Raw genomic sequence first — 16859 nt, 5'->3', positions numbered from 1 at the left:
TAAGGGAATTGTTTAATGTTACATGTTTCTTGGTGATGCAGGGAAAGGTTTTCCATGTTTCCTGACACTCTCCCCGAACCTTAATCTAAACAGCTAATCTCACAAGAGGTTAATTAATTAAAAAGAAGACTGCCACTTATTTACCACGCGTCTAAATTTTCTTGGCTTTTTACATTTTATTCAGATTGCTTGTTAAGCTAGAGCTTGACATGCATACATGTCAACATTTGAACAGAAGCCTTGCACAATTCTAATTTATAGTTTCTTATAAAACAAGATGAGAGAGGTTGCAGTGGAAGCCTATGCATATTTACTTAGCAGTAAGCCTCATTGGGTCCAAGGGAGCTTACTCCCAAGTAATTGAGCTCAGCACCACAGCCTTAATGATGCATCTCATTATCCCTTCACTCAACAATGCCCAATTCAGAGTTTAAGTGTAGAATCAAGGAGCATTGTGAACGCACGAGATAGCTCTTTGCTTGCCATTGCCTTCCTCGAGAAATAAGTTAAATAAACAGATTTTGCAGGTTCAGTAGATTTTGCATTTATGAATTTAAGCTGATTTGTAACTCTGCCATTATTCAGAGCAATTCCCTTTCTGCTCATCCTCAGCCTTTGGAAATTAATAAGCAAGATGTAAATCGTTTATTTTTACCTCTCCTGTAAACCACAGCCTTTTTGGAAGGATTTGTTCAAGCCATTTATGAGATTACGTATCCTCTTTATTTTATACAGAAAGAATTTTGTAATAATTCAAATCACTGCTTGCTGCAGCAGAACATTTTTTCCAGATACATTTTGGTAGATGAAATGAAGCAAATAAGGCTTTTTTCCCCCAATCCAAACTGTTTTGTGTTTTGAATCTATCGGGGACTGGGATTCCTGCATCAGTTGGCAGCTTGCATGATACATTGTTTTTGGCCTATTTCAGGTCATCTTCCCCACTACCTTTCTCTTAGCCATAGCACTCCTTTCTAGTGCACAGTTATCGCAGCCTGTTTCTGAATGCTTGAAAAGAGCTGTAGAGAACAGTATTTCCCTTAAAACCCAAGTAAGCTGGAAATGGAGAATTCAATAAGATTGTGTTGGGCAAGGGGTAGAGCATGCAGAACATTCTGGGTTCAATCCCCAGTATTTCCAAGAAGGATTGGATCTTGCCTGAAATCCTAGAGAGCCACAGCTGAGCAGTGTTGACAACACTGAGCTTGATGAAACCTTGGCCAAACTCCGCTTCCTAAGTTCCTAAATCCAAATGTCATGTCCACGTGTGGAAATCTTTGGGGTGGGGTGGTGATGAAGCCATCTCAGATCACTGTCAGGCATTGGGAAAAGGTAGGGAAGGCCATCATTCAACCAGGCCTTTCTGAATCTGATGTAAATCTTTTATACATTTAGATGAGGCACTCCTCTCCCCGTCCCCCGCCCGTGAAAATTAATGACAGTTTCTTTTTCCTAAGAAGAAGAAAAGAGCATTAAATGCCAGGAAAACTGCTATTGTCATGCAAAGTGCTGTATGTTAAAAAGGGAGAAATCCAAATTAGGGCTAAAAATAAATCAAATGCAATTCTTCATGTTGACAAAAATACAGGTACTGCCAACTAGATAGGTTAAATTATTGGAGAATTTGCACCAACCCCAAAACCTAACAGTGTTCTGATGTGCCCATTAGATGTGTACTAAACTGCTGAGAAGGAGCTGCAAGTTCTGTGTAACCTTGGGGCTGTTAGTACTGTACATCTACTATGTTTATAGGTTTGTTAACCTTTCAGGGAACATGACAGCACTAATTCTTACAATCTAATCTCTCTCTCTGTCAGACTTCTAATTATTGTTGAGGTGGGGCATCACATTTTCAGTAATCATCTCCTCTATGTACAGAAGAACCCTCCCTATATGGTAACAGGGAAGATCTATTCAAAGAAGGTTCAAGCCCATGGTCAAACCATCTCAGAAGCCTGCATGAGAGAAGCCCAGCCTGTGCCAAGCTTGCTGTCACATCCAACATCACACAAAGGAGCTAGGTTTCCAGTGCATTTGGGGCTGTACGGTTTCCCCCATGTTTTCCAACACATGCTGAAAACTTGAACCCTGCATATGGTGATGGGTGAACGCTACCAGATTGTCCTAGTTTGGGAGCCACCATGCCCAGCAGTTTCCCACGAACGCGCCGTGACCAGATGGTCCTCTGCATGAGCCCAGATTCGAGAGTGGGGGAAAAACACACGATTGGCTCCGCTAGACCAACTTGCTAGAATCGCAAAGAAATAATTGCCAACAGACCATTACTAACCCGTGGCCTTTCTCGCATTGTGCTTTCGGCAGTGCTTAAGAGAGCAGTCCAGGAACACATGTCTACATCCAGAACTCCTGTGATGAGGAAGCTTATCGGGACATGCAGGAAGGGAGGAAGAGGAGGAGGAGGACCTGAAGTCAATACCAAACAACAAATTCAAGTCATCTAATATGTTCCAACCTTACTTAATTATTAAACAAAATTCAACTTTAATAAAATAAGCACCAGGCTTACTTCTCATCGATCAGCTGTGTAGAACACCGTCAGCCTCCTTGGTATCTCTGCAAATCAAAGGGCTTTTTTTGTCGATGTTTTCAATAAAAATACCTACATTCAGGGAGGGGGTCTGCAATATCCCTGACTGGGACTGGTCCCCTACAGACACTGCCCTTTCCAGAACCACAGCAAGGCAGAAACAGGCAAGGGAACTGGAAGCTGGAGAATAGACTAGAGCCTTAAAGAAATATTCACCTTCCATGGGCATTCCTTATACTCTTAAGTCAAGGAGATGCCTTTTCTGAGGGTTTGCACTGCATTTGTTGTGTGTACCAGACTATCAGATACATTATTCTTTCAGAATTAAAAGGGTAAGAACGGAAACCTCCCATACTGTTTTCCATTTAATTTTTTTAAGAATTCGACACTTACTTTCCCCACGTTTTTCCTAGCTTCACACGGCATGTTTTTCAAACAAAACGAAACAAAATAAATTGTCCGCTTGTTAAGTTTTCTTGAAAATTAGAATTTAGATTCTTACATGGGTTAAAAATGAAGGGTGGGGATAAGGGAAAGGGGGATGAGAGTGCTTGCTTGCAAAAGGAAAATTAAACTGTTATTCACAAGCTTGTGTCTCCATTCTGTTTACACTCGGATAAAATGCTGAGAGTCATATCCTCACTTTTTGACTGCACGTTGAGCTCGCTCCTTCTTGAAGCTTTCCTGGTTGCTCTCGACAGCCGTCTTCGGAACGTGTCTCCAGCCAAGAAATACAGAATAGGATCCACGCAGCTGTTGAGACTCGCCAGCCCCCGAGTCACTTGGTAAGTGGCATAAACCCTGTCGTTAAAGGCACACATTTCTGGAGTCTGGAAATCCAGCCTGGCTCGTAGATTCAAGTTTTTCATCACGTGAAAGGGGAGATAAGACACAGCAAATACCGCCAACACTATAATAACCAGGTAAATCGATTTCCTCCTGAGCGGGGAATTGTCTAAATCTTTGTAAATCAGTGCTTTCACGATTAATCCGTAGCAACCCAGGATCAGTATGAACGGGATGCAAAACAAGAAGACCGTGGTGCACATGCTGTAAATGAAGTAGCTTCGTAGGTAGTCGTCTACCGTCGTGTCGTAGCAAGCCATGGTTTTGACTTTCCTTTCCCCAGTTCCAGAGTAGAAGAAGATGGGGGAAATCCCAGTGACCACAACCCCCCAAACCAAGGTGCTGATGTAGACGGCGTTCTTTTTTTTCAGCCGCCCCAGCGATTTCAAGGGGTAGACCACACCTGTGTACCTGTGCACGCTGATGCAAGTGAGGAACAAGATGCTTCCATACAGGTTGACATGGAAGATGAACCTCTGCAGCTTGCACATGAAGTTCCCAAAGATCCAATCGGTTTGATTGAAGTAATAGAAGATCAGTGCAGGAAGAGTCAGGACATACAAGAAGTCAGCCAGCGCCAGGTTGAACATGTAAACCGAGATGCCACTCCAAGGCCTCATGTGGAAGATAAACATCCAGATCGCCACGCTGTTGCCCAGGAATCCAGTGATGAAGACTATGATGTAGACAGCAGGCAGGTAATAGAACTGAAAACCAGTTTTGGTCAGCAAGCACTTGCTGGTGACATTGTTCGACGTCCATCCGCTGCTAGCCAGCGAGTGGTTTTCAGTCCCGTTCAGAACAGCGGTCAGGAGGACTTCAGTCATGGTTTCTCCAGCAAAGTCACATAGATGGATCTAGAGGCCTGGTATCAGCAAGCGTCTCTGGAGGAAAACAAAGAAAGTATCTAAGCTGCAGCACTAAGAACACCAAAAGGCAGGAAAAGATCCAGCCTCCTCTTCATGAGTCTGTTCAGACAATCATATCTTGGCTTATTAAGCTGAGATATTTATTAGCCTTTTGCTCACACAAGAAGCACCACATCTCCTCCCTTTTCGCAAGCCACGGTTAAGTCAGGAAGCTTCTAAAACCACACTTTTCCTGTTCATCTGAACTGGGGACCTGCAACTTCAGAACAAGCCCAGATATTAAACCAGAGAAGTCCTCACGGTGCCCTCCATCAGCCTGGGGCTGATGGAAGTTGTAGTCCAAAACATTGACACTATCTGGCTAACTCAACTTCAAGCCATGATTTCATATCCTGGCCTGTTCTGAAGCCATCAACCATAGTTTTGGTTCAGACAAAACAAGAAACTATGGTTAAGTAGAGACTTCCTGGTTTAATTGTGGCTTGTGGTGAAGGGAGGAGCCAAAAAGTGGAGGGCATGGGCAAAAGACTTGTGTATATCTTGACTCAAGAAACCAAAAAATGAATGTCCATCATGCAGTTTTCACTTACCACAGATCCATGCGAAGGGGGTTAAACTGTAAACCTTCTGTGAGTTGACTCTTTTGGCGTGCTGACAGGTCTTGTGAATTTGCCCAAGTGTGTTAGCTAGTTGCTATTCCGATGGCTGTGCGAACAGGCCCTGGCATACCATAATTCCAGAACGGGGGGGGGGGCACAGAGCTGCTATGCTTGCTGTCCGTCAGGTGGCCTGCTGTTGTTTATTGCTGGCTGCCTCACCCTTTCCCCTCCCAGTAAGCACCAGTGACCCAAAAACGGCCTGGAAGCTGGTGTAGCAGTTCTACCCTACCCCAGCAAGTTCCCCGCTTCTGCCTTACTCACAAAACATTGTTGAGCTCCTTTCCTCAGCTTTCTCTGCTATTTCCCTTCCTCTCATTGACAGCGGCCTTATACTGACTCAGAGCACTGTGCCACCCAGCTCTCCATGGCTTCAGCAAAGAGCCTTTCCCAACCCCAGTTGAGGATGCTGAGGATTGAACCCGGATCTTTTGCATGCCAAGCAGATGTTCTAGCACTGAGCTACAGCCCTTTCCCTCAATGCCACATTTTAATTTGTTTCTAAGACGTCTCCCCTGCCCTTCACCATAAGGTGCCATAAGGAATATGCAATTATTAAAAAAACCAAATGCAACCACTGCAATTGAAAAACACATACGGCAGTTCCAAATTGAACAGAGCAGTATGAATTCAGTGCAAAGCAAAGCAAAATTTAGCAGAGGCATTATTTACTTGCTAGCTATCCAAGACAGCAGTATATTACGCTTCCCCCACCCCTCTGTCAAAGCAGCTTGCGTTTCCAACTGGTATCCCACGCACCAGGTAGGAAGATGGAGAAGTGCTGAGGTTCACCTGCAAATTCAGCCAACAAGAGCTATGGTGGTTTCAACCATCTCCAGGGAGCCAGGCTGATTTTCTTCCTCAGCTAGCTCTTCTTGCACTGTGGATACTTCACTTCCCAGTCTGGTTTGCCGTCAACAAAGAGCCAAAACCAGGAAGTGATAGCAAAGACCAAATGGGGGTCGGAACAGAAATGACAGAATCAAGAGGTGGGGAAGAGAATATGTTCCAAGTCTAGTCAAGCCAAACAAAGAGGAAGGCACAGATGTTGCAATCCTGACCCAACAGAAAATAGTTGGGGGGGGGGGACAGCCTCTACTGAAGCTTATGAATCAGGACTGCACCAGTGATACTGGCTAATATTGGGTTGCTGTTTTTTTCTGGTGACTCTCCCCCCCCCCCATAAAATGAATTAGACTGCAATCCTAACCCCACTTATCTAAGCGTAAGCACCATTGAATTTAATAGGACTTATATGGTAGCAAGCATGGTTAGGATTGTGCTGTCAGTAGAATCACAAAATGAATGTGAGGCCAGTCAAACGAGGCACTTTCAGAATTGCGGTTACCTTTGTTGGGGGGGTTCCTCTTCTATTTTTTTATTATTATTTATTATTATTTATTATTATTATTATTATTATTATTATTATTATTATTATTATTATTATTTATAACCCATCTTTCCTGCAAGGAGCCCAGGGTGCCACAAATGGCCCCCGGTTTATCATCACAACAACCCCGTAAGTCAAGATGGTGACTGACCCAAACAAAGTTCATGGCTGAGTGGAATTTAAGCACTTTTTCTCCTAGGACCTAGTCCAGGACTTTAACCACTACAGGAGCTGCAGCTAAAATTAGTATGTGAACAGTTTTCTGTGCCTACATTTTAAGCGGGGGAACCAAGAAACAATGTAAGGAAAGTATATGATGTTGAGTTGCCAAATCTTTAAAATATTTACAACAAAAATATTTTCCAAATAAAGCTTGGTGGGGGTGGGGGAGGAACACCAAACATTTTGAGATATTTATTTATATAACACATAACATTAACACAGCACACTTTTTGTTGTTGTTTACTGAAATTAAGTCAAATAAACAGATCCTTAAACGATGTAGGGCACTAGAGAATTTCTGGATATTGGGTCGTAGGGAAGGAGGGGAAATCCAGAAAACCTTCACACACAGTTTTCGGTTTCAAGGTTTTCTAGATTTTCCCATCCAGTGAAATCCAGGGAATTCTCGGAATTTTGCAGAAGCTCCACATCACTGGAATTCAGAGATGGCAGGAAGGAAAAGAGGGAGAGGGGCCAGGAGACAAAAGGACATAAAGGATAATGTAAGCTAGAGTAGTCTTCACCAACCTGCTGCCCTCTGGATGTTGTCAGACTACAACTCCCATTACCTCCAGCCAACAAGTGCTGGCTGCGGATGATGGTAGTTGTAGTGTCTGGAGGGCACCAGGTTAGCAAAGGCTGAGCTAGAGAGAACGGAAGATCAGAAAGTAAATTTTACAGATTGAAAGCACAGCATCCTTTGAAACCCGCGCATTTCCTAATTTTGCAGTGCAGTTCTCCAACCAAACAGTATGTACAAAAGTGTATACATTAGGGAGGTCTGTGCATTAAAATGCACTTATTCTTGAAAACAGCATACAGAAATGCACTGCATTAGGGGAAGTTGCTTGCAGCAGCTCAAAACTACACACAGTATTGTGTTTATTAGGAGATGTCCGAACTAAAATATATATATGAGGATATATATATATATATATATATATATATATATATATATACACACACACACACACACACACACATACACACACACACGACGAATTCACAGATTATTGTGGAAATGTGGAGAGCTGAATTTGAAGCTAGAAAAATTAGAAACCAAGAAGGCTGAAATGGCCAGATTCATCTATCTCTACCTGTGGCCCTTCAGATATTGTTGGATTCCAGGTTATGTCAACCCCAGATAGCAGATTCAATAGTCAGTGATGGGAGCTGTGGTCCCACAACATCTGGAGAGGTGAGCCACAGGTTCCACATCCCCTGTTATAAGGGGACCATGAGAAGGTGACTGTGCTGGGTACCTAAGCCCAAGGTGCAGACCCTGTGAGTGAAAACAAAACAAATTCCTTCCAGTAGCACCTTAAAGACCAACTAAGTCAGTTCTTGGTATGAGCTTTCGTGTGCATGCACACTTCTTCAGATACACTGAAGAAGTCCTAGTTCTAAGACCCCCAACCACCCACCCATCCATCCATTTCTTCAGTGTATCTGAAGAAGTGTGCATGCACACGAAAGCTCATACCAAGAACTGACTTAGTTGGTCTTTAAGGTGCTACTGGAAGGAATTTGTTTTGTTTTGACTATGGCAGACCAACACGGCTACCTATCTGTAACTGAACCTGTGAGTGAAGTTTCCTTGCACAATTCCTGTAGTCTTCCTGTAGGCTTTCGGCTGCTGTGGAATGTCGTATTTGTATCTGCTGTGAGCCCATTTACAGCGCAGCAATGACAGAAAGGGGGCATGTGAACAATGCGGACTAGCCTCTTTCCTAGGACGCCTGCTGCCCTTTGCCTGCCTGCTCCACCAGCTCTTATTATTCCTGCGTGCCTAAAGGGCGGCAGACTCGCTTCCCTTTCTCACCACCCAAAACGCGCGCGAACGCGGAAGTCCGCGCCTGACTTCGTTCCCAGATCAGCGGGAGCAAGTGCAGAATGCTCCCAAAGGCCAGACACCGCTTGGGCATGCACAGAGCGCCTCTCCTTCCCCACTCCAGAGCCAACACACCGTCCCCACGACCCTTTTCCCCACGCTCCTTGACTGCGCTCCCGTGCGCTCATTTGGACAGCCTGGTTCTGCATCCAGCCATCGACATTTTGATTCCCGAGTCAAAAGCTGCTGGGAAATGGATGGATGGGTGGGTGGTTGGGGGTCTTAGAACTAGGACGCCACCCCCTTAAAAAAAACCCCACCACCACGCCTTCTCCACAACCTAGGTATTTGTTGCTCCATTGGGAAAGCAGTCCCTAGTTGGCGCTTTCTTAATGAGCTTTGCCATTCTCCCTTCGCTTGCATTGTTCGGAAAGGAGAGCCTTTGGGGGAAATAGCCCCTTTTCCTGGGGGAAGACGAGGAAATTCCCGCACCCCCCCCCAACTTTGACATCTCCGGCACTTTTAAAAAGAAACCGCTCTAAGGAGAGGACGCTGATCACGAGGGCAGAGAGAGAAACCCATATCTATGAATGTAGATAGTTTTTAAAAAGCGATCGGGATATATATATATATGGCGTGGAACTATTCCCAAGCAAAAAAGGCGACGGTTGCAGCCGTCTGTCGCTCGCAGGCACGAAACTTTCCCAGGCGACCCTTACCTTCTCCGGGGAGATCTAGCTGGCCGCGCTGCGCCCTGGTGCCGCCGCCGCTTCCTTCTTCATGGCGCGGTCGCCTCCGGGCAGCCCCCCGAGCGAGGCGGGCGAAGGGGACGGAGCGGGCAGCGCGCAGCGTGTGCGCCCATCAGAGCGCGGTGGCGGCGTCCGGCGCTCCGCTTCGCGATCGCCGCCACATTCCCGCACACGCACAGCCGGGGCAAAGTGCGCGCTGCTGGCTGGCGAGGGAGCCGAGGAGGCGGGAGCTCTGGCGGCAGCAGCGGCGGAGAAGCAGCCTCCCCGAGGAAGCGTCGCAGGCGGGAGAGGCTCCCCGGCTCCCGCCCCCCGAAGCCCTGCCCAGCGCCGCTCGCTTCCTCGCCGAAGCTGCGCGCTCCCAGGAGGGAGGGAAGCGAGAGGCGGAGCTGCGCCTTCCGCGCGCGCTTTCCTGCGCAGCTTGGTGGGTGCCCTTAACAGGCGAAGTGGTCTGTGCGTGTGGCTGTCAAGGACTCCCCCTCCCCCCTTTAAAGTGATGCTAAGGCTGCTGAGCCCCAGCCCTCTGGGCATGTGCGGAGTGCTCTGTTTTGGAGCCGATTGGGACTAAACGGCACGGGTCCGCGCTTTACAGCGTGCTTAAAAAGTGGCCACTTTCGTTCGAAGATTGACCAAGAATGTGTTGCCCGTTTGGATCAAGTTCAGGATCTTGATTACAAGTTCTTCCAATGACTAGCTTGGGTTGAAGAGTTGGAGGAAAGAAAGTGCCAAACGGTGGTGGTCTCTCACCTGTTCGATGGTGTGGCCCTGTCCACTTCGCTGCATCCTGATATAATGACTGCTGCCAGGTGACAGTTGATGGAAGGAGGTCCCCTGGCTTTTTTGCAACATACTACACACACACACACACACACACACACACACACACACACCGAGCAGAGCTAAAACTGTTGGAGAGACTCTCCCTGACCTGGAACTTAACTTCTTTCTTTAAACCCAAGCTATACTTTTTTTCAGTGGTGAGGGCAGGGCACTCAGCACATGCTCAGATGGATTCTTTAGAAGTGCCTTGTTTGTTCCAGGGATGAGCCTTCATGTGTAAAATAAATCCAGGGCCAAACCCTATTTGTAGCTCATAATGAAGAAACATAGCAGGACTCCTCCCATCTGGTACATTTTCCTTCCCTTTACAGAAAAAAATAGGCTCCAGTTGTTCATGGTGTCTTGCTATCTGATCATATACGTGTTTCTAAGAAAAGTTTTACAGAGCTGAATGGGAGCTCACTCCTATAAAAAGTGCCCAGAGGACTGTGGCTTGTCTGTGCAGTGTTTACTAGGAAGTGCAATTATATCCAGTGTCATTTACTCCCAAGTAACTGTTGACAGGGTTGCAATTGTAATTGTTGTTGCTATTGGACTTGTGTTTGATGTGTTGTTTTACAAGGAGTTGCAATTTAGTATCTCAGAACCGTAACATTTTTGGTTTGGTTGAATAGTTACAATGCAGACTAAATTTTTTTTTATATATAAATGCTCCTGGATTCTTAGGGGATAGCTGAGGACAGTGGTACTGTACTTTGTTACCAGGCTTTACTTTGTTTGGAGGGACAGTTCAAAGTGCTGGTTAAAGCCCTAATTGAAAGACTCAGGCCACATCAAAGGAAGATTTCCATAGTGAGACTGTAGCAACATATCTTCCAAGTGTTCCTATTTTCCAGGGACAGTCCCAGATTTACAGAAGCCGTCCCAGTTTCTGATTTGATCCTGGAATGTCCCGCTTTCCTTAAGACATCCCTATTTTCACTGGAGAAATGTTGGAGGGTATGGAGTTATGTGACCTCGAAGATAAGGAGACAACGTTGAGAAGACATCTGAAGGCATCTGAAGCTTTGTAAAAATAGTTTTATTGTGTTTTTATATATATTGGAAGCTGCCCAGAGTGGCTGAGGCCACTCAGTCAGATGGGTGGGGTATAAATTATAAAATAATGATGGAATAAGGCGTCCCTCTTTTCATCAGAGAAATGTTAGAAGGTATGTAGCAATGGCCACCAACTTGGATGGTTTTGAAAGAGAAATCCACAAATTCACAGAGGATAACACTATTAATGGCAGTAAGCTTCCAAATACCAGTTTGCTGGAGACTGCAGGAGTGGTGAGTGGTCAAGCATTTATGTCCCAGTGGTGAGATCAGGATGCAGGGCTCATCATCTATAAATATATCTGAGTTCTCTTTCGCCCAGTCTCTGGCAACTCACCACCAGCACCACCAAACATTCCATTTTTGAAAGGCTTCTCAAACTAAAAGGAGAAAGCAAAATCCAATTATAAAAAATGATTGATGTATGAAGCTGCCTTATATTGAACGAGGCCACAGCGTTCTGCAGCCTGATGTTGTCAGCTCTGACAGACAGCGGCTTTCTTAAGATGTCAAGCATCGCAGTCGTTCCAAGCTCTGCTCTCTAAATTCCTTTTAACCAGAGATGCCAGGCTTTGAATTGGGAGGCCTTCTGCATGCTAGACACATCCCCTGCCACTGAGCAATTGTAGCTCTGCTTCTGTAAGCTGCTGAAAGCAAGCCTGTTTGTCTGCCATGCTATTTGTATGCTATGCCATGGGAGCGGGTGTGAGACAATGGGAAGCCCGAGGAAGCCTTTCGTTTGAATCTTGGCTCGGCCCGTCAATTCACAAGGTGGACTTCAGCAAGCCACACACTGCCTCTCTCTCAGCCTCAGATGCCCCCCCCCCTGCACCCCCAGCAAGGGATGCTGTTAAGAATTACTGAGATGATGTATGTTATTTATTTGTTTTTATTTATTGCATCTATACCCCACCTTTTTTCTCCAAGGAGCTCAAGGTGGGTATACACTTCTCCCCCTCTGTCTCCACATTCAGTCCCAGCAACAACACTGTGAGGTAGGTTAGCCTGAGAAGCAGAGATTGGCTGAACGACATGCCACACTGATTCTCCTTATCTGGCGCTCACACTTTTTTTCCTAGTTCTGTTCTGAAACCTGCCCTTTAAGGTCTCCTCCAGATGACCCATTTCATAGACTCATAGAAGAGTTGGAAGGCACCACAAGTGCCATCTAGTCTAACCCCCTGCAATGCGTTGCACAAAGCTTTCATGGAGTTTAAATTATGCCTGCTTTTTATTGAGCCGTCGTCCTGATTTGTTTCCATGGAGGCTATTTGACAATGAACATTCATTGTGATTTGCTTGTGCGTTGTTTCTTCATCTTCCTGTGAAGCCTTCATTCATTTTGTGCTTTTAAAATTCATTTCTCTGACATTTTCTGAACCACCTTTTTAAAGCAGATTTGCTGCACCAGGGTGACAGAGCACTCGGATCTGCTTTAATTCCACAGACCCAAACCTCTCAGGATGCATCTGAATGCCACCTACAAAAGGCAAGCAGTTCGGGGGCAGGTGGTGCACCTAACTTTGTTAAAGGTTTTCTTCCTATGGCAAGATCCGTGGGGAACGAGCATCTTCTGCTTAGGATACAGCAGATCTCCAGCTCAGACAGCTAATTCCTGGCTCAGCCAAAGATACTCTTGCTTATCCCAGCTCAGCTGGCTGAGTCTGAGCCGAGGCCAGTGTAAATCCCCCAAAGGTGGGGCATCCTAAGGGTGTGATGGGAGCAGAACCAGAGAGCAAGAGGACTTAGGCTGGAACCAAAGCCCATTCATCTCAGTCATATGACCTTGAAATGCAACACAGAGCCGTATTTTAAAGACTTGCTTTCTCTCTCTGGCAGGCTTAGCCAGAGCAGCAGCGGCAACCATGCTGCTGAACGGGGGTTGAATCCAATGCAATTTAATTTGGGCTTAATTTACAGCTTCTTGCTTGCTTCTTCACCATAGCTGCCTAGGTCTTCTGACTCCTAGGTCACATCCACACAAAGTACATACAAAGTACTCTTATATCACTTTACCTGTTACTTTAACAGCCAAAGAAAACTGGCAACTGTTGTTTGTTGGGGGTACTGGGAAGGGTCAGCTTCAGTGCCCAGAATTATTTGCGGGGTGGGGGAGAGCCATGACTGTCCCAGTGGCATAGATGTGCTTTGAATGTACAGTGTTTGTGAGAGACCCTAGTCCAACACTCTTATTGCAATCCACTACACTGGCATTTGGGACGTGGGTGGCGCTGTGGGTTAAACCACAGAGCCAAGGACTTGCTGATCAGAAGGTTGGCAGTTTGAATCCCCGCGACGGGGTGAGCTCCCATTGCTCGGTCCCTGCTCCTGCCAACCTAGCAGTTTGAAAGCACGTCAAAGTGCAAGTAGATAAATAGGTACCGCTGGGGTGGGAAGGTAAACGGTGTTTCCGTGTGCTGCTCTGGTTTGCCAGAAGTGGCTTAGTCATGCTAGCCACATGACCTGGAAGCTGTACGCCGGCTCCCTCAGCCAATAAAGCGAGATGAGCGCCGCAACCCCAGAGTCGGCCACGACTGGACCTAATGGTCAGGGGTCCCTTTACCTTTACCTTTACACTGGCATTTACCAAGTTCACATGTAGTTTTCTTCAAAGACTTTGCATACTTTACTGGCTTAAAATGCAGCTAAGTTGTTCTTTTTCTTCTTCAGTCCAAATCATAGCTGGTTTGTGGGGGAAATCATTAAAACAGAATATTTCATTTTAAAAGAATAAGAGGATAGATTTGACTGATCACTAATGCTGCATGCCTGGATAGCTCAGTGGGTTAGCGCATGGTGCTGATAATGCCAAGGCTGCAAGTTCGATCCCCGTGTTGGACAGCTACATTTTCCTGCACTGTGCGTGGTTGGACTAGATGATGCTCAGAGTCCCTTCCAACTCTACAAATCTATTATTTTGTAGACTAGCAGTGAGAGCACATTGGATGCAAAGGAAACCAGAATGTGTTCACAGCCTAAGATTGCAATCCAATTTACACTTACTACTATGCACTGAAAGGAAGTCTAATTGGACTCAGTTGTACTCACTGCTAGGATCCACCTGCACAAGTGACTCACATTTCTCCCCGCTTTACTTGCTTACAATCCTAGGCCCCACTATCTTCAATGGGACTTGCTGCCAAGTAAGTGACAAACTTACTTTGGCAGTTGCTTGATTAGATTTTAATAAGCTGTGGGATATGTGTTGTGTACAAAAGCATCATCTCTGATCTCTTGAAGTACACACACAAATGACAACTTATTGCATTACTTTGTGCTTAAAAGGTTCACATTTGAAGGGACCTTCAGAATCAGCTAATCCACAAACCAGTTAAGCTTAAGTGCTCTGCTTCAAATTGACCAATTTAATTTAAGATCAGGATCTCCTTACATGTTAAGTACTAAGCACATCTAAGCTTCAAGCACATTAACACAGCAATGTGGGTTCTGATTCCAGCCACTGCATTTATAGTAAACCTGAGCAAGTGTAGGGAAGAGAGATTTGGAAGACCCAAGTTAACAAGAAAGAAACGTGGCTTTTGCTAAGGCACTCTCTGTTAAGTTGTGGGTGAACATATCAGACGACACAGCAATTCTTCAAACAGCTCTTGTTTATTCACAGGCCAGAACAGAACTGAACTGAAGGGTTCAGCCAGACTGCTTATATGGAGCTCCACTAGAACGCAACAGTAACCATTTTCTCTAACTATCCAATCACTGAACGTCACTTTCGACCCCTTATTTGCATATGTGGACCTGAGTGAAAACTATCTACAGTATCCCCCTGCTGGCCCAGGGTGAGAACTTCAGTACATAACACCCTCAGCCTACCTGTTGTGAGAATAAAAATCGAAATAAGAAAAGTATACATTGCAATGTGGGCTGTCAAAATACATGACTTAGTCTTAGTAGACTTTTGACTAACAAAATATATTACACACAGGTATTCTACAAATAATGGGCTTGGGGTTGGCGGGGGGGAGGTTATATGAAAAGCAGCCTTGAGGATGAGAATGGGGCACATAAATAAAGGAGCCCTTAACTCTTTCACCACCAGACATTTTTCTACTGAAAACAGACCTCCCACTAGCTGCTTTCCTCCCACAAGGGAAAATAAATAGGATTCTGTCTCTCCGCCTGGAGAGGGAAAACAACTGGCATACATTTTAGCTAGAAAAATGGCTGGCGGAAATCACTGTCTACTAATCTTCCTGTTGCTGCAGGCCCCAAACGTGCATTTTTAGAATTTATTTATTTATTTGAAACCCTGTTTCAGAGTAGTGTTGAACATACCTGTAGCTTATGGGTGATTTGGCTGGCAGCAGCATGAACACTCCCAAACAAACAAACATTTGTTTTTCCCCATAAATAATGTCCAATACAATATTCAGCTCTGGGGCTGGGAGCAGGGAAGTTTCTACTGTTATTTTCACTGCGTCTTGGGGACTGCCAGTTATTCTGCAGGGAAGTGTTCTCAGCAAGTGGAAAAAAGCAGGCACCTCTGGTCATCGCATCTTTTGATGTTCTTCTCCAATACATTCTCCCAGCACTTAAATTCAGGGATGATATGAATGTGCCGCCTGTGTTTATGCACGTATGGGCGCCTGGAGAAAATATCCAAGGAGCAGTTATTTTATTATGTTGCAGTGCAAGCATCTACTCCACCACCACCACCCCAAGGAAATGAAGATTTGTTTGAGAACTTGCGGGCAGTATTTAGGCAAGAGAAAGCTTCTACACATAGCATATGTACTGGATACGCTTCTTCAAAACCCTTCCATGAAATATCCTTAATTTAGCTGCAAGCTTTGTCAAATGGACCAAAATGGGCCTGTGCAAAGTTATTGTCATACCTCAGGTCATACCTCAGGTTGCGAACATGATCCATGCAGGAGGCACGTTCGCAACCCCCAACACCGCACCTGCACATGCTCATGACATGATTCGGTACTTCTGCGCATGCGCATGATGTCATTTTGTGTTTCTGCACATGCGCAAGTGCCAAAACCCAAAAATAACCCGTTCCGGTACTTCCGGGTTCGGCACAGTCCACAACCTGAAAATGCGCAAGCCGCAGCGTTCACAACCCGAGGTATGACTGCAGTGTAATTTCTTGTTCATGCAGATCTTCTGGGTGCATTTTTTTTTATAAAAAACTATCTCTTTATTTGAACAAAGGTTGTTCAAAGGGAGAGGATATGAACTGGTTTGAAAAGGAAGGACAGAGACTTGAAGGGACGAGGCCTGCCCGTTTACTGGATAGATGTTACATTTTCCTTATAAAATGGCTTCTGACAGGTCTGAACGGCAGCCTGTCATGTTGAAAAACTTCTTCTTTCATCTTAGAGACAAACAGTGACAAAATGTTTGTTCACACGGAGACTTTCCAGTTCCTAGGAAACAGTTTATTGCAAGCGTGATGGTGGTGGCAGGGTGGGTGAATTGCAAAAACGCAGCACTTTTTAAAAGAAGCATTTATTCAAGGGCAGCCTGTGAAAATGGTTATAGTGTTAGCAAGGATGAGTCTTTTGGGTGCCTCACCTAAATGCACAGTCCCAAGAAACTCCAGACATTGTGTGCACCCAGATGTTTTCTGCCCAGATGTTATCACTGTAGTTCCCAAAAATATGCCTCTGTTGAAGCGAGGCGAGCATGGAGGAAGTGCGGGCAATTGTTACGAGATGTAGGATTTCCTCCCTGACCTTTTCTAGGCTGGGCATTGTGTCTCTTGGAAAGGATATAAGACAGCATGCTCGGTTCTTCCTGGAGGGCTTATTTTATTTTGTCTGGTTTTTTAATTTATTAAAAAGAAGAACCCTAGCTTTCTTTCAAAATGAAACTTGAAGCAGGCAAATATTACATGTGATTGGAAA

The 16859-nt window shown here is 45.3% G+C and overlaps 1 protein-coding gene across 3 annotated transcripts; it reads right to left on the bottom strand.

The window, feature by feature from the left end:
• Window positions 1-836: 836 nt before the first annotated feature.
• On the bottom strand, window positions 837-9551 carry P2RY1 (purinergic receptor P2Y1). 3 transcript variants are annotated; one of them, XM_081862758.1, is made up of 3 exons: window positions 9082-9551; window positions 3192-4278; window positions 837-2574 (listed from the first exon to the last, which is right to left on the bottom strand). In XM_081862758.1, the coding sequence occupies exons 2-3, from the start codon at window positions 4219-4221 to the stop codon at window positions 2531-2533; spliced, it is 1074 nt and encodes a 357-aa protein (XP_081718884.1). In that variant the 5' UTR covers window positions 4222-4278; window positions 9082-9551; the 3' UTR covers window positions 837-2530. The 3 variants fall into 3 exon arrangements, with proteins under 3 accessions (XP_081718884.1, XP_081718882.1, XP_081718883.1); XM_081862756.1 differs by having other exon boundaries at window positions 837-4278; window positions 9082-9538; XM_081862757.1 differs by lacking the exon at window positions 9082-9551 and adding an exon at window positions 5712-5868 and having other exon boundaries at window positions 837-4278.
• Window positions 9552-16859: the final 7308 nt, after the last annotated feature.

The sequence above is a fragment of the Podarcis erhardii genome (assembly GCF_964252035.2).
Source record: "Podarcis erhardii genome assembly, chromosome: 5".
In the NCBI taxonomy this organism is placed as follows: domain Eukaryota; kingdom Metazoa; phylum Chordata; class Lepidosauria; order Squamata; family Lacertidae; genus Podarcis; species Podarcis erhardii.
This window is presented reverse-complemented; position numbering and strand designations above follow the sequence as displayed.

Coding starts and splice junctions, on each gene's coding strand:
- P2RY1 (XM_081862756.1), bottom strand. CDS start 4,221: ATGACTGAAGTCCTCCTGACCGCTGTTCTGAACGGGACTGAAAACCAC.